At 37.8% G+C, this 18,324-nt stretch overlaps 1 protein-coding gene across 2 annotated transcripts in view; it reads left to right on the top strand.

The window, feature by feature from the left end:
- NELL1 (neural EGFL like 1) overlaps nt 1-18,324 on the top strand; it is a 520,182-nt gene that overhangs the window by 171,653 nt on the left and 330,205 nt on the right. For both annotated transcript variants that reach the window (XM_087719035.1, XM_087719031.1), the window contains exon 5: nt 11,327-11,423. In XM_087719035.1, the coding sequence (XP_087575161.1) occupies nt 11,327-11,423 (97 nt within the window). The remainder of the gene's footprint in view (nt 1-11,326; nt 11,424-18,324) is intronic.

Here is an 18,324-nt window from a genome sequence, read left to right as displayed (position 1 = left end):
AGGAGACAATGACACCCGAAGTGTGTTGCTTATGTCCAGTTTATTCCGTTGTTTGTTTTGGTTGCCGTCATTGCAGAAAACCCTGCTTCACACAGATAGGATGTCGGAAATGGCAATAGGGACTTAAGGGTTGTGATGGCAATCTCAGGGTATTCCACCATGACTTTTCTTTTTCCCAAGGAAACTTTCTAATGACGTCTGTTTCATACTCATTTTTTGCTAATTTGTGGGTTAAATTTGAGCAAACACAATATACACGTATACCAAGCACTGTTAAACATGAAAAAGTACCGGTGAACAGAGAGAAGTGCGCCCGATATTACAATATTTTGCGCATGCGCGGTATTGGTGCGGCTTTAGGTGACGTCTCTCAGCTCCCGGTTAACCTCTCGTCCATGGAAAGTCGAACAAACCCAAGAGAAATACACCACAGTAAATAAAATGGAAATAATTTAATGTTCCTTGGGCGGCCCGGTACCATTTGATCCACGGACCGGTACCAGTCCATGGCCCGGGGGTTGGGGACCACTGCTTTAGAGGGAAGCATATACTCAAAAGTGAGGATACCACAATCTGAGTTAAGCCTAAAAAAGGAAGCCACTGTGCATGATATAGAATGGTTAACAATTTTTCATGTTGAGATCTATTTGAATTACAAAAGCAATACAGCCTGAGTGTTAATTCATCACACTATAGACTTCTCTTTCCATTTTTTAATGTGACCGTAGGATTTGTTAAGTACTGTTTCCTGAGCATCAAGTCTTAGTAGGACACATTTCTTTGACAGCACTAGATGTCTACAGAATAATAAATGCAAACAAACCACTATGGCTCTTTGAATCATTTGTAAGGATTGCTTGCTTTTTCAGATGCTTCTCTTAAGGGAATATATGGGTCAAATTGAATATTACTTTGAAAAGGGTAATTAGACTGATTTTTCAAAGCAAAAAGGTCATGTAGGCAGGAGCTGGCAAATTATTTTTATCCCTAGAGTCTTCTGGATTTTTTTTGTTCCCAGCTGATTAACAAATTCAACTAGGAAATGAGAATAAAATACATAGAACTAATTTCCTGAATAATCAATTTTGTCCTTGTGGAGGACATGAACATTTGGCCTCCTTTGTTTATTTGGCTCCTGTTACACATATTAATCCTGGAGGAACTAGAAATTTTTTAGTGTAATCCATCTTTACCAGCTAACTATTGCTCTTATTCCTCACAAAAATGTGCCCTTCTCCATCAAGAGTTGGGCCATTCCTATGCTAAGAAGTAAATCCTAATGGCTAGTTTAAAATAAGTGGCTACGTCCAAATCAAATACACTATTCTGTGACTTGCAGCAATCTTTAAATTGAGTCTGATTTTTGTTATTAGACATTTTCTGTCTATCACATAAGGGAGGGATATTATAAAACATACAACTAGTATACGTGTGTGCGCGCACATGTATGCATGTATATGTATAATGTGTGTGTGTATCTATTTATGTATATATGTATATGTATACAATATACACCAGGGGTGGGTTGCTGCTGGTTTTACTACCAGTTCACAACTCGTGCATGCGCTTGCTTTGCTCATGTGCATTTGTGCACTGTTCAATGTAAATTGTTCTGCGCACATGCGCAAAACAATTTACAGTGAAATGCGCCCATGCAGTCACTAAAATCCAAAATTGCGGTGGCCCTATAGAGGCAAAGGAACCGGTTCAGGAGCATGGCAGGCCTGGGTCACTGACGGTTCTGCGACCCAGGTCTGACTTCCACTATCGTTTCAGCCGAACCGGGCCGAACCGGTAGCACCCACCTCTGATATACACACACACTGTCTCTGTCTGTCTTTCTGTCTGTCTGTCTGTCTGTCTCTTTGTATACACAAACATACACATAAACAAACATGCACAGACACAGTCACAGAGTTAAATAGCTTTACTCCAAAAATGTGTTTTTAAGATCTTAAAAGGTTGCGATATTGATCCTTGCAAATTTTAAGGTAGTTTCTTCTAGTTTAGGATAGCCATTGAGTACACTCAAACTTCAGCCATCACTTATAGCAATAGCAATAGCAGTTAGACTTATATACTACTTCATAGGGCTTTCAGCCCTCTCTAAGTGGTTTACAGAGTCAGCATATTGCCCCCACAGTCTGGGTCCTCATTTCACCCACCTCGGAAGGATGGAAGGCTGAGTCAACCTTGAGCCGGTGAGATTAGAACTGCTGAACTGCAGATAACAGTCAGCTGAAGTGGCCTGCAGTACTGCACCCTAATCACTGCGCCACCTCAGCTCTTGTGAAACCAGCACAAGGGTAGGTCTCCTATTTTGATGTTGGTAAATTATTGGAGTAATTTTTCAAAAGTACAGATTCCCCTAGGGATTTTTGTACTCCCCCCCCAAAAAAAACTCAGGGTGGAAATCATTGGGAGAAAAATGCCTAGCATTAGTATTTAAACATTCTAGCAACAGCATCTTCCAGCACCGCAAAAACTAATATTTTTTAATCATATTATTTTTTTGCATTACAGCCCACTGTCAGAATTACGGAATATGGTTTTGCGAGAGGATTATTATTATAAAAACACAATATTAAAATTTCTTTCTCTTCCCCCTCTCTCCTACCAGCTGCTGCTGTTGTTGCAGTGAGTTAGTAGCTAACATATGTACAAGGATTAGAAACCCTGGCTGTTGTTTAATCTGTAGAAAAGGATTAAATCTCTTGCTTTGAACTATCTCTGGAATTGTTTTGTTCTTAAGAGCTCTTTGCAGTGTAAGAGTACATTCATGCCGGTCTGCTTATGAACTCTGCTCACAGCTTGCTTAACTGAAGAACCGTAAGTTTGGTAACAACTTACAAAATTTCCATTGCAAGCCTCTCTTGTAAGATCTTTTGTAAGCATCTTTGAAAATATAGTTATGTTAGCATCTTTCTTTCTCTGAATACATATTCTTTTTGATTTAAGAGTTGATACTGTAGGTCCTGTGCCTTATTAGAAGGTTATTAAGAAAATAAAGGCAGTCCTTGACTTATAACAGTTCACTTAGTGACTGTTCAAAGTTACAACAGCAGTGAAAAAAGTGACTTATGATCTCTTTTCACAGTTATGACCTTTGCAGCATCCCCATGATCATGTGATCAAAATTCAGATGCTTGACCACTGGTTCACAGTTACGACCGTTGCTTTGTTCCCAAGGTCATGTGATTCCATTTTGCAACCTTCAGAAGACAGATTCACTTAACAACTAGGTTACTAACTTATCAATTGCAATGATTTCACTTAACAACTGTGGCAAGAAAGGTTGTAAAATGGGGCAAACCTCACTTAACAATTGTCTTACTTAATATAAATTTTGGATTCAATTGTTGTTGTAAGTTGAAGACTAAAGTACTTCCTTCAAAAGCGGGAGCGTTTAACTAAGTAGTCTGTTAGCTGATTAAGAAACTTATAGTAATTAAAGAAGAGGGCATATGTAGAAAACTACTATTAACCAATTAGTTTATTCTTCAGAAACTTAGAAGAAGAATTCAAGAAAAATAAAAAAACCAACATTATCTGTAAATACTGTTTAAAATAAAACAAACATGAAGCAACACACTTCTCTTTGGAATATACGTAGGTAAATAGCAATTACAACTGTAATAAGTCCATTCCAGAATAGAATAGAATAGAATAGAATAGAATAGAATTTTTATTGGCCAAGTGTGATTGGAAACACAAGGAATTTGTCTTTGGTGCATATGCTCTGAGTGTATATAAAAATATTCATCAAGAATCATAACATACAACACAGTGATAGTCATGGGATACTAATAAGCAATCAAATCATTCTAGGAAACAATAAAAGCAATATAAGTTGTAAAGATACAAACAACATGGATATAGCCTATGTGGGAAGAGGTAAGTACCAGTAAAGATGAGAAGAATAATAGTAATACAGTCTTAGTAGTTAATTTGACAGTGTTGTGGGAATTAGTTGTTTAGCAGAGTGATTGCATTTGGGGAAAAAACTATCCCTGTGTCTTGCTGTTCTAGTGTGCAGAGCCCTATAACGTTGTTTTGAGAGTAGAAGTTGAAACAATTTATGTTCAGGATGTGAGGGATCCATAGATATTTTCATAGCCCTCTTTTTGACTTGTGCAGTATACAAGGCAGGTTAATGCAAGGCAGGTTGATAGCAATTGTTTTTTTCTAAATTATAAGTTCTAATTGTTTTTTTCCAGATGAATACATGCAGCAACATCAAGATTAATATACATACATACATACATACATACATACATACATACATACATGTTATAAAATGTATTACCTGATTTTCAGAGATAAAATAATCTATGTGATAATCAGTTAATAGTGATTAATGAACAACATTATGTATGAAAACAAAATCAAGTTATAATTGATTACAGAGCAATCCATTATGATCAAAACCGACTGCTTTGCCACACCAAAGGCCTAAATAATTATATTTACATCTGGAAGTGGGAAACACATATAGCAATGGTGTAGTGTAACTTTTCATAAAGCACGACAAAAGGTAAATATTTCAGATTGGCATTGCAAGTGATAGAGACATATTGGATAGGAACCTGAGCCCATTTGTACATTTCTAATTGAATGAAGAATATTATTGAAGATCTTCAGATACAAAAATATGTTGAGCCAGCACAAAGAGGCAGGTAAGTTATATTGGAGAGAACCAGATGTGGGTTGCTAATATTTTTACTACCAGTTCAGGCATGCTTTTGCATGTGCGTATGTGCGCAATGCTTCTGTGCATGTGCAGAAGCATCCAGGCAGGTGGGCGGAGCCTCCCGCCACCGCTACTACTGGTTCGGGCAGTCTGGGCTGAACCGGCAGCAACCTACTTCTGGAGATAACATTTCATAATGGCCAGTAGTATGCCAGTAGTTTCTTATGGCCATGACCTGATCTTCCATTGGGAGGCACAGAAGTCTCAAAACTGAATGGATAGATAAATTTTGCTAAAATTGGATCTGGAAGTTGTCTGCCCAGATATGTGTGCTAAAGGAAAATGCAGAGAGATACTAGGAGAAGCCAAGGTTCTCTAGTTTTTAAAAGCACCTTGGCTGCTTCCACAAGCAATCTAGATTGCCAATTTTCTTTCTAAAATAATTACTGGAATTCTGTACCTTCCTGCAGATTGCTTCAGCAAGCAACAGATTGCAATGTATAAAAATCCCTTTCCAGCAAGCTTCAGAGTTGTGGAAATATGTAGCCCTGTTTGAGAACAAATGTGCCAATATCCTATTTTACCCAAAGGGAATGAGTTTGGATAATTCTCCCTTGACACTTTTCATTATGTTCTGAAATGTTCTCCAAAAGAGCGTCAAATTCTCTGGTAAGGTGAGAGTTCCCAAGAGATCTACGTGGATAGAACAATAATATTGGGCCCATTTGTTTCTTTCTTTCATGTCAGTACATGGGAGCTTTGGTCAGCAGAGGACACCAGTTGGATAACAGCTCATCATCTATAATAAAACTTCTTTTGACATATTCATTATTAAACACTAATATATTTAGAGCTGTCATTATTTTGACATTTGTCATTTTTGTTACATTTTTTAAAAATACTTTTCTTGCTACACATTTTCACTTTTGGTTCACAGTCTGCATTTCTCCTTCTTGAAAAACAACTCTGTATTAATTGGCTTCTTCGTTCAGTTCTTATTAAGAGTGACCAGGGACACAATTAAAGACTCATTGTTAGTAACAAATAGAGGAAAATATATAATGGACTAATACTTTTCTAAGAATGTTGATAACATCAGTTATAAATAATATAGCTTACTTCAAATCAGATTCAAATCACAATTGGCATAGAAGCTGGTGTGAAGCAAAGAATGAATGACCTACATCAGGAATGGGTCAGTCTTCCAGAGGCAGAGGGGCAATTCATTCTCCTGACCAGCTGGAGATACAGGTGAAAGAGTGATGATATCCCAAAAGGCCTAATGATGGGTTCCCCACAACCCATTTTTGCTGGTTTGTAAGGTTTTAAGTGTGAAAATGTGAGCAATGTGCCTGTGGGAGGCAAACTTTTCCCATTTCCATTTTTCATACCTTAAAATTCCCCAAACTAAATTACACCATCAGCATTCAGTTGCAAAGCGCTTAACATTTTCTGTCACACTGTTGGGCTACTTGGGAGAAGAGATTAAAGGGTGAAAATAGGAACAGTTCATTTATTTCTTAAATGTATTACACATCTTTCATTGAGGAACCGAAGGCAATGTACATGGTGCTTTCTCCTCCTGTGATTTCCCACAACAACGACAAATCTTTGAAGTAGTCTGAGGTCAGAATAAATGACTGGACCAAAGTCACAGAGTGAGCTTTCATGCCTGGTGATGAACTGGGTCCTGGGTCTTCCTATTCATAATTCAATACTTCAACGATTACATCACATTTGCTCTCTTATATTGCCTTCCCAAACTTCACTTTCCAGTTTTTACCCTCATTTGGGCCAGAATAATGAAACAAGACTGATACTAAAATCTGTACTGCTGGTAAGTCACCCATTTTGTCACTGATCTGTTGATCTTGATTGAACTTCAGCCCCATTAAAACTGAGTGTGCGTTGTGTTTTGTTTTTAAGTCTCTGTCTTGTATTTTTAAATCTTTTAAAAATATTTTTAAACTGCTTTTGTGTGAGCCGCCCGGAGTCCTTCGGGATTGGGCGGCATACAAATCTATTAAAATTACAAATTACATTGAATTTCAATGATAGGCTCTTAGGATGTAGCTCTTGGCTTGCCCATTCCTAATTCATTTGCTTCTAAACATAAAATTGCCATTATTTTCAATATGATTTCCATGTAATACCACGTAAAATGTAAATGTTTCATCCTTTCCCTTATTTAGGAGAAGGTGTCTTATATCAGTTTATTATTTGTATGTGTATTGACACTTATGCACTGGGGACAAATTCCTTATGTGTCCAATCACACTTGGCCAATAAAAAGTTGTTCTGTTCTGTTCTGCGCTGTGCTACGCTACACTGCGCTATGCCATGCCATGCCATTTGTAAACATTGAAAAAGTCTTGTGATGGAGCAGGTCATTTATTTCCTAGAAGCCTTCCAACTCCTCCTTTTCAAGATATTATTAAGTTTTGTTTCTTTGTTTCTTGCTTATTGTGTGAAATGAACATGAGATGTTAAGGATTGGCATTTAGATTCTTTGTACCCCAAACAGCTAAATCACAGCTAACTTTTGGAATGTTCACTGAATGGAGTATAAAATTAGAGAGATTGCAGTAGTCATTCACAAAAATCTGGAAGGAATGAGAGAGCTTTAACTGCTTTATTAACTGCTTTATTTTTTTTTATTAGTAACCCCAACATGTTAATCTAACACAACCAGTGGTGGGCTGCTGCATGGTTGCACGGATTTGGGTGAACCATTAGCTGTAATCTCTGGTTGGGCCCACCCACCCACCCTTGTGCTAAGATATCCATTTATAACTAACTTTCTAACTCATTCCCTCTGCCCTCGCTGCTCAGCTGAGTATCGCACTGCCCCTGCTTTACTCACCGGAGCTGCCTGAGTTGATTACCTGCTTCTTTGAAACTCCGTTTCACTCCCAAAGGGGCGTATGCGAATGAAGCTAGCATGCTGGCTCACAACCAGCAAACTGCTTGTGAACGTAAGTGCATACCACCCCTGAATACAACCTAATACAGTTATCAAAATACTTCATAGGAATTATAAAATCTCATGTGTTTCTGTCACATCTTAACCATCCCTTATATGAGAACACCCCCCCCCAAAGGCCCTTCGTAATTAACCCAAATGACTGACTGACTGACTGAAGGAGAAAGTAGATATTTTTGAAAAGATTTGAGTGATATATGGAAAAAAAATCTTGAGTTGCTTGCCAAGCTACATTTATGAATGGGATTTTCTGAAAGACTGTCAGCAAAAGAAGTTACACCTGTTTTCCATAAATCGTTTGTTAAATTCTCCCAATGTTACTTGCAAGTAACATTCTGTCTCATTTGTATTCCTTATGTCATAGTATTGAACTGTAACATAATACATGTTGATTTGTGTGTTTCTATATTGGAAAATTCATATTTCTTATGTCAGTGAAGACAGATCTAATGGAGTGCTTCTAGAGTTGTATTTGGTCAGAAAAATAAAATGCAATACTCTTTGTAAGTTGCAATGCAGACAGCGGTGCATTCTTTTGTTTAAACCCTTGAGGAAAATATGTTAGTTTTTAAGAGAAGGTGCAGTTTTTCATGGAATATTGATTGTGACTTTGGGAAGACTAGACACATTCTAGAGAAAATACTAAAGTCATAAATAAATAATGCAAAACATTTGGAGTAAGAAGCCAACAAGAAAACTGTAAGGCTGATACCGTGGCACGACAAAACCGTGCTCGTCAAAATAGCGGTGATAAAATCGCGTCGCTAAAGCCGTGACGTCATCACCGTGCGTCATCACCGCCGTGACAATAGCACGGCAACAGAAGGGCGCTTTAAAATGGCGCCGTGGCAGAAAGCCGATTTAAATTAAGGTAAGGGTTAGGATTAGGTTTAGGGGTTTGCTTTAGGGTTAGGTTTAGGGTTAGGTTTAGGGTTAGGGTTAGGTTTAGGGTTAGGGTTAGGGTTAGGGTTAGGGTTAGGGTTAGGGTTAGGGTTAGGGTTAGGTTTAGGGTTAGGTTTAGGTTTAGGGTTAGGGTTAGGGTTAGGTTTAGGGTTAGGTTTAGGGTACTGAGTGCTTCGGAAGGCACGGATTTGCCCTCCGCGATTATGTCATCGCGGTAGGGTCACGTTTTTCCTTAGCGCTTCGAATGGCACGGATTAGCCCTTCGCGCTTATGTCTCCACGGATAAGGGCTTCGCGGTATTGTGGTGGAACCGGCTGATACGCTATTTGATAAGTATGTTGAAGTATCTATATGGACTCTTAAACCATTTTTGTATGTGACAAATTTAATTGTGCTCTCCTTGTTGAAGAAGTGATACACTTTAAACATTGATTAGAGATAATAAATACTTTTGATGATTTCAAAAATATAGACTTTTACTACTCTAAGAGGTAAATTAGTTCAAGAGGAAAGATGTTATTATTATCAAGCAAATGAGGGGTACCTCTTCTGTGCACTGTTAATGATTACAACTTTGAATGTAGATTTTTGCCTCAGTATTATAAGGTATCAGGGTTGATTGTAATTACGATGCAGATAAGCACTTATGTTCATAATTATGTGAATAACACTTTTGACTTCATTTAGTATTTGTAAGCCATAGGCTTTAAGTGATAATATTCTGTTGCTTTCCTCCCTCTTAATTAAAAGATTTTAATCATCTATACAAATATTAGTACTTTGTTAATTAGTCCAAAACAGTTCAGAAAACGATACTGTGCATTTTATTTAACTGAGCATTACCTTTTTTTTTTTTTTTGCTAAATGTTCATTAAAACACAAGTATTTTGGTTCCTTTAAAAAGCTACATTTCAGAATGAGTTGTCACCCATACCATGTTTTTGCAAAAATTATAAAAGATGAAATGAATAAATGGAATTCTCAAACTATACTTTTGTTTGATCCTTTGTTCCAATAATTAGGATTAGGATCTCAAGGCAAACTATGATTTATACAACTGTACCTTTCTTTTTAAGGGGGGGCAGAGATCGTCCCAAAGGCCCCTTACTTGTGGTGTGCCGCAGGGTTCGGTCTTATCCCCCCTACTATTTAACATATACATGAAACCGCTGGGCGAGATCATTCGAAGGCACGGGATAAAATACCACCAATATGCGGACGATACACAGTTGTATCTGTCCGCCCCGTGCCAACTCAATGAAGCGGTGGAAGTGATGAACCGGGGCCTTGAGGCTGTTAAAGACTGGATGAGAGCTAACAAACTGGTACTCAACCCGGAAAAGACCGAGTGGCTGTTGTGTTTTCCTCCCAAAAATTTGGCTAATGTTCCATCAATCAGGCTGGGGGGACAAAATTTACACCCCTCAGACAGGGTCCGCAACTTGGGAGTCCTCCTGGACCCACAGCTGAGTTTCGACCATCATTTGTCAGCTGTGACCAGGGGGGCATTTGCGCAGGTTCGCCTGATGCGCCAGTTGCGGCCCTACCTGAACCGGGAGGCCCTCACAACAGTCACTCGAGCCCTTGTGATCTCTAGGCTGGAATACTGCAACGTGCTCTACATGGGGCTGCCCTTGAAGAGCATCCGGCGACTTCAGCTAGTCCAGAATGCGGCCGCGCGAGTGATCGTGGGCGCACCACGGTTCGCCCACATAACACCGATCCTCTGCGAGCTGCGCTGGCTACCTGTTGGTCTCCGGGTGCACTTCAAGGTCCTACTTACCACTTACAAAGCGCTCCATGGTAGTGGATCTGGCTATTTGAGAGACCGCCTTCTGCCAATTACCTCCCTGCGTCCCATCAGATCGCACAGGGTAGGCCTCCTCCGAATTCCATTCGCCAGTCAGTGCCGACTGGCGACTACGCGGAGGAGAGTCTTCTCAGTTGCAGCTCCGACGCTATGGAACAATCTCCCCGTGGAGATTCGCACCCTCACCACAGCCCAGGCCTTCCGCACGGCCCTCAAGATCTGGCTATCCCGTCAGGCCTGGGGATAAAAAATCTAGTTTGTCCCCTCCCGAATGATGAATGAATGTTGTGCTCCATTTTTAAAATTATGTATTGTCTTATGTTTTTTGTCTTGTACCCCCTTTCCCGCGTTTGTAAGCCGCCCTGAGTCCCCTCAGGGAAAAGGGCGGCCTATAAATTATAATAAATACGAAATACGAAATACGAAATTAATGATTAAAAGAATCTATACTGAACAGATGGAAAATAAACCATTGTATTTGCAACCTTTAAGAAACTCTTTTTTGTTATCTTTGACCATTGCTTCTTCAGCCATCCATTTCAGGAATTGTACTTTAATATAAAAATGGGGAATCTTTTTTGGATTAGGGACTATACTGATTATTCAAAAGAGAAAGTTGATTACTGCTCTTATGAGCTAATTTTATTTTAAGTACAGTATAACTATGTACTATTGAATTAAAATCTGTTACATGAGCTATGGCCCTACCCAAATCATCTTTGAAATCTTATATTTCATCTGACTCTGGAAAATGGATATTCTTTTGTTTTTAATTGTTCAGTTGCAGACTTAGACAGAGCTTATGATAGTTTGATTTGCCCTTAGGTTGCATTTTGTTTATAATTTCTATTAATGTTTTTTTTATATTCATTTTTTAAAGGTTTTTTTTAAAAAAAATCAAAGCTGTTACTTTTTTTTAACAACACCATTTGCTTTACAGGATTTATGAACGGGTGATAGATCGTCCAGAAACAAATCTGACTCCAGGAAGCAATTTGTGGCTAGGGCAACGCAACAGAAAACATGGGTTTTTTAAGGTAAGGATGCAAAACGTAGCCACAGCAATAAAGTAAAACTTGAAATACTTATTGCTATTTCAAAATAATAGTTATTTTTCTGTTTGAATGTGTATTTGTGTTACAAAAGATAGAGTGTTTATAGAACTTCAGTGATTTGCACTGATTGTATGCAATATTTCTTTTGGACAGTATTTTTATTACAACATGCACTGAATATCCTATATTAACATTCTCCAACCTGGCACTCTTCAGATACTCTGGGCTACGAACAGTATAATTCTTATCCATCCAAATTCCACAATGCTATATTATTTAGAGATGATGGGGATCATACTTCTAACATAAATTTAGAAACACCAAGTTATGAAAGATCATGCCAAAAAATAAATTATGATGAGTTATCTAGAATAGTAAAGACAATGAATCCTAGCTATGTGGCAGATCCTAGATGACCTTGGGTGATCCCAAATGGTAGAGTTAGATGTGATTATTACTTGAAAAAGGGACCCCCAGGAATTCCAAGGCTGTAATTTAAACTAGACCAAAAAAAGAGAGAGGAAAACCTCCACAAGTATGGAAATCCGTAGCAGCAAGAAAGCAAATGATAAAATGTGCCCGGATATGTTATCACACAAATGCCTCAATGTATGTAATGACATTTGACATGGTAGCATAGGTACATAAGGTGGCATTTATGGCATGTCTATGCATGTGCTTCTTTTTGTCGTTGCTGTGGTTAGCTGAAGACCCTGATGCCCAGAAAAAGCAAGAAGGTTGCCCATGAAATCATCAAAGGAACCTTTATAGGAAACACTGTATTCCTGTGCTTCCTCTCTGGTTTCATTCATTCATTGTTTGGCTTCTATGAGATCTACAGGGAAAGTTAATTGAATTTTACTGATACCGCTGGAATATTTTGGTTTAATTTGCATATGTCCAAAATATGTCCATAGTTGCATCAAGGGGATAAGGGGCTTTTCCCAAATTGACTTCAGGTGTATTGGATCTGCAGTCCTAACTCCCAATCAACCATCCCAATAGACTCTATCTGGAAAGTGTTAGGTTGGGGAGAGTGGAATTAATATTAAAAATGCATTTCTCACAAATAAAGTTGGTACTTATATGCTTCAGCCAGTTCAGATATTTCCACTGAATGTGGCACTAGAATTGTTACTGAATATGGCAAAGTATAATTGGGTATGCCAAGTTTAATGAAAATAAGGACTAAGGGCAGTGGTGGGTTCCGGATCCTGTTGCAACTGTACGGTGTAACAGTGCCCAGGGTCTCCCACATGCTTGCATGCAGAATACACACAGCGCATGTGTGCACATGCACAGCATGTGCGCATACATGCGCATGCATCCTTACCTCTGGGGTACCTCTGTGATGCTCCAGCTGCTCAGGGGAGTGTCATGCAGGTGCCGTACACTCCGTGCACATGTGGGGAAGCACCAAAGAGCTCAAATACAGGTAAGGAAATCGAGCAGGCAGGTGGGCCCTGCAGAGCACAGTACCGGAACTGTATCCGGTGCTCCCAACAGGTACTGGTATGCCTGTATTGGGGTGTACCACCTGCAACCCGCTACTGACTAAGGGTGATATGTTCCAATATCTAAGGGGCTACCACAAAGAAGAGGGAGTCAGCCTATTTTCCAAAGCGCTGAAGTCAGGACAAGAAGCAATGGATGGAAATTGATCAAGGAGAGAACCAACCTAGAACTAAGGATAAATTTCCTGACAATTAGAACAATTAATCCGTGGAAAACACTAGATTGGGGAGAATAGAATTAATACCAGAAGTGCATTTCTAGAATTAATATTAGAAGTGTATTTCAAGGTGGTACCTATATACTTCAGTCAGCTCAAATATTTCCACTGAATATGCACCTGTACAAAAAATGATTTTAATAATCTATCATCAGAGCAAGAGTCTGTGATGTGACAGTCCTGAGAAGAAGAAGCTTTGCTCTGGCAAAAGCAAAGGATCCTTCCACCACCACAATTTGGAACTCACTACTAAATTATAAAAAGTCATGGCACCTTCATGTCATTGGTGCTGATAGGAAGGCCAAGATCAAAGATTCCTATTGCTAGCACAGGGGCTTTACTACTTGCGTATGTGTACTTAATTTATATTAATTAATTAATAGCTGATATCCACTATTTGTATGCAAAAATGAGACTTTGTTTCCATGTCCTCCCTAAATGGCCTCCATGTCAGCCATAAAATTATTTAACTGAGTCATTGTAAAAGAAATGTAAAATCATTATGCTTTGTGCTCTGTTGTTAGATAATATTTTACTTTATGAATGAGGTTGTTTTTATTAAAAGTCTGGCATATTTTGAACTGTTGGTTACTTCCTTATTCTAAACATCCAATGTAGGGCCATATATCAGATTTACTCTGGAAGAACATTTTCTTCAAACTTTGTTCTCTCTGTTATTTCTTGAAAGCAAAAGAACTGTGACACCTTGTAGGGCATCACTATACCATGCCTCCTTTCCTTTAAACATAACACTATGATGAAACAGTCATATTGATTAGTGGCATTTTACGGTAGAGATACTTTCAGAGAATATGCTGGAACGAAAGCAGAATGAATTTTAAAGCAAAATTCACTGAGCATTTTGGCTTGCAGGTTTTTTTTTTTAAGGTACAGGAATGAAAATGATTCTGGCCCATCTTGCTCTTCTCACTTGGATAATGGAAAATAAAATAAAAATATCAAGATGCCACGCCTTAGAGCAATACACTTTTTTTAAAAAGGCTGGTGCTTTGTATGATTGCCGTGTCCATCTTTATTTTCAAACCCTTTCCCCTACATAAAGGTAAAAGATAAAGGTTTCCCCTGTACAATTGGGTCTGACTCTAAGGGGGCAGTGCTAATCTCTGTTTCTTAGCCAAAGGAGCCAGCATTGTCTGAGGACACTTCCGTGGTCATATGGCTAGCATAACTATATATTAAAGTGCTTCTCACCAAGATGGTGCCTTTTTGTCTACTCACATTTGCACGAGCAGATTGGCAGGAGCAGAGGCAAATAATGGAAGCTTGCCCCATCACATGACACTCAGATCTTGACACTCGGATCTTTTCAGCTGACAAACCCAGCGTCTTTAACGCCTCTGATCATAGGTGAAGGATATTGTAAAACCAGTTGGCTGTTTCTGGTTCTTTCCCAGTTGAATACTTTTAATAGCTTTTGGAAGACAATTCATAGAGTGTGCAATTACCTGCATTTTCTTAAACTGTCACACTGGGCTGCCGAAACTTCAGTAGTTACAATGGTTGAAGGAATCATTAGATGCAGAGATGAAATAGCCACAGAAGTGGCTTTACACAAACAAAAGATTGCTCAATTTGTCCACTCAGTACGAACCCTCTAAGAGGTTTTAATATGATATAGATAATTTTAATGCATTTTCCCCATTTAAATGTTGATGGAGACAGGCTTCAATGCCTAGTCTTTATTTCTCTGCCTAATGGTTGAGCTGTCATCCTGAAGTGAAATTGATGGCATTATTTTATTTTACAGCTGTTGGGCTGTTGTTTGGTTTTCTTAAAAAAAAACTTCAGCTGCTTCCTATAATTCTGCAGATGGGAAACATATGTTTATGGACATACAGTGTGCACACACAAGACTGCAGACATACACTATTAGTAATAGTAGTAATATGATTTAGACATCTGTAATTCTTATTTGATAGAAGCAGCTGACATTGAAGAACTGATGGGATATTATCCAAGTATATGTTAATATTTTTTATACATCAACACTTTGAAACCGCAGGATAGCTGCTAATAGGATAACAAACTGCCAGTTTTTATATATCATAATGAGAGCAGACAAGTGTTTTTCTTTGGTCTATGAATGTCTGAGTATTTTACTAACTCTGCAGGGCAAAAAACATTTAATTGGTTGTATTTTAAGCTTGCTTGTTATAATTTTACAAGTGTTACATTTTGTTCTTATTAACCAGTGCTAAAACATATCCTTTTGATAGTGCATAAGCAATGTGCAGTCCTTATTCTTACATTTACATACCCAGCAAAAGAACCTTATTGAAATAAGTTGTTTCAGGGTTTTAGTGTACAAAACTTTTTTTTTGTAAATATTTTCACAACAAAGAGTATGTTTAAACAAACTTTTATTTTCATTCTTGGAAGGAGTAATGCTTTCGAAGTTCTACTTTATTATGAAAATTATCTAATCTTATTTTGATCGCTAAGAGGAAAGCAGTATATATCTTCGGTTCCTCTTTTTAAGATAAGAATAACTCAAAATATTCAGGAATGCGATCTATTCCTATTCTTTTTGTTATCCAGTGCAACATTCAAATATTTTTTCCTGTTATGATAATTAGGTCTTTACTAGATTATATTGAATTCTCGTTGTTCGGAATATTTGTTGGGAGGAAGAAAAAAAATCTAACACTATTTCGCAATAGTGATTCTCACTGAAAAGTTCTATCCGTAAAATCAATATGGTTTTGCACTAGTCAGAGTGGAAGCCATTTATTTAGATGCAAAATATCTTCTTAAAAAGTAGTTAGAAATAAGCTTTTTAAAAAGAGTGAGCATTCTGTTTCCGTCTTCATTACAAAGAGAAACCCCCCTGCAATGTTGAAGGTGTAAAGAAAAACAAATATTGAAGATGTGTTGAACATTCATATTATATATATTCTCTCTCTCTCTCTGTGTGTAGGTAGGTAGGTAGGTAGGTAGGTAGGTAGGTAGGTAGGTAGGTAGGTAGATGATATAGATATAGATAGGAAAATAGAGAAGCAGAGAGATCTTTTTGATTTGCATGTTTTCAAATATTCCTATAGAAATATAGGAATAATCACAATAATCAACAGAAGACCTTCCTAATCCCATTGGTTTACTGTTCTGTCTCAAGCATCATTGAGCTATAATCTCTTCAGTAATGTTTCTGCTTTGGAATAAAAGAGCATATGCTAATAATACAGTATTAACCCAAAGCTCACACATCTTCACCCAAGGCAAGGAAGTAATTTTTCATTAATATCCTAAAAATAATTTTTATTGCAATATTATATAGTCTGAGATCCCAACTTTGAAGATGTTCCTTCCTTTTGTTCTCTCTGGTTCATTCAAACCTGGTGGGAAGTTCCTATTTAGACTATATTTGCTTTGTGATGGAAAGCTGTTTTCAGTCTTGGTGTCTTCTTGGACAGGGTGTTTTTTGCCATGGGCTTCCTTCTAGGTATCTAAGTATAACTACTTTTTTAGATGGATCTTAAAATTCTTCTCCTTATTCAGGAAGCATTGTCCATCTCCCAAGTCCAGCAATGCTTATGTGCACTTCCAGACTGAGGTTCTGACCCATCCATGTTGTGGATTAATTATCAAGGGAACTCTATGACACATCATCATCAACATTGACGAGAATGTGCAATTACAACAGTTTGTAACTTCTTCCTGTTGCAATTTCTTGTTTCAGAAATGTCCTTTTGCTGGAGTTTTTTGCAGAAATTGTTGCTTTTCACTTTATACTCTATTGTTATTGGCAACAGTTTAGCACACATGGATTGAAAGGTCTCTGCTTGCCTCTTTGTCAAGATGGTAATCTTTTGTGTGTGTGTGTGTGTGTGTGTGTGTGTGTGTGTGTGTTTGTCTGTCTGTCTGTCTGTCTGTCTCTGTCTCTATCATCTCTTCTCTCTATTATGTGTCTCTATATCATCTCTGCTCCCTTCACCATCATCATCTCCACTTTATTAAATTTCTATGAATGAATGAATGAGTGTGTGTGTGTGTGTGTGTGTGTATGTATGTATGTATGTATGTATGTATGTATGTATGTATGTATGTATGTATGTAAAATGAAAAAAGTAAGGGATGAAGTGCAAGGAATAAGAAAAAAATAAAAAAGTAACTTCTGACTTTTTTTCAGTACAGGTAGAAATGTAAAATACATTAACCTTTTCTAAAATACAATAGTACATAGTAGTTATATAATCTTAGTGAGTTTTAGTCATAAAATCCCAACATTAAATTTTCATTTCTTTCATTTTCAAGCAAAAAGTCCAAAGTGATCTCCATGTAGACACAAAGCTAGATAAAATCTTTTCTTTAATAAAGCAGTTTCAGCATCTCAGCCAATTCCATTAACTTCACCATCCGTTCTTCCATTGTGGGAATCAGTGGTTCCTTCCATCTCTGTGCACTGTTCTTACCATGTATAGAAACAAAGTCTCTTTTTCCTGTCAAGCCAGGATGGTCATATTCTGACTGGTTTTTGTTAACACTACAGATATTTACTACAGACGTGAATAAAGAGCACCCTAAGAACAGTTTACTCAACATTCTTCCAAGGTCTTGCAGGATTCTCAGTTTTCCATGATGAATTTCCACAGGGAGTAATAATAAAATAATAATTGGTTTTGTAGCTTTTGTGGTACCTCTAGTTTGGACTGACTGACCCTGACACCTGCCATTCACCATTAGATTATGATCTGGGTTGTTAATACTTATGTTCAGAACTTAATGTATGCAGCTTATCACTTTGAATCATTTTTTGCAGTGTCATTATGCTTATTGCTATGTCCTTTGAAACTGATTAAATTAAAATGATTAACTTATTTAGTTTTATTTCACCCTGATTACTTTATGGTTTGTAATCTCTCCCCTTTTGGATAGCAGGCAGGTTAAAATTCTTTTCATAAGTCAAAATTAGTAAATTCTTATAATAATGTATGTCATTCCAGACTAAGCAGAATGCTGTGTAATGAAACCTTGGACCCAGGTGCTGTAGCATTGCATTAGTGAATGCTGCCTTATAGTGCCAATGGATCTGTAACTGAATGTTTTCCTGCAACATTTGCTGTTATGATCCATTCATGTCAGGCTAGAGTTTAGACTGCGGCTTGACATTTCCTGTCTCAGAATCCCATTAGT

The sequence above is a fragment of the Thamnophis sirtalis genome, unplaced genomic scaffold (genome assembly GCF_051295495.1).
Source record: "Thamnophis sirtalis isolate CommonGarterSnake01/CBP01778 unplaced genomic scaffold, rThaSir2_p1.2 scaffold_1, whole genome shotgun sequence".
NCBI classification, from domain to species: domain Eukaryota; kingdom Metazoa; phylum Chordata; class Lepidosauria; order Squamata; family Natricidae; genus Thamnophis; species Thamnophis sirtalis.
Note: the sequence above shows the minus strand (reverse complement) of the source record. Positions and strands in the feature narration are given on the sequence as shown.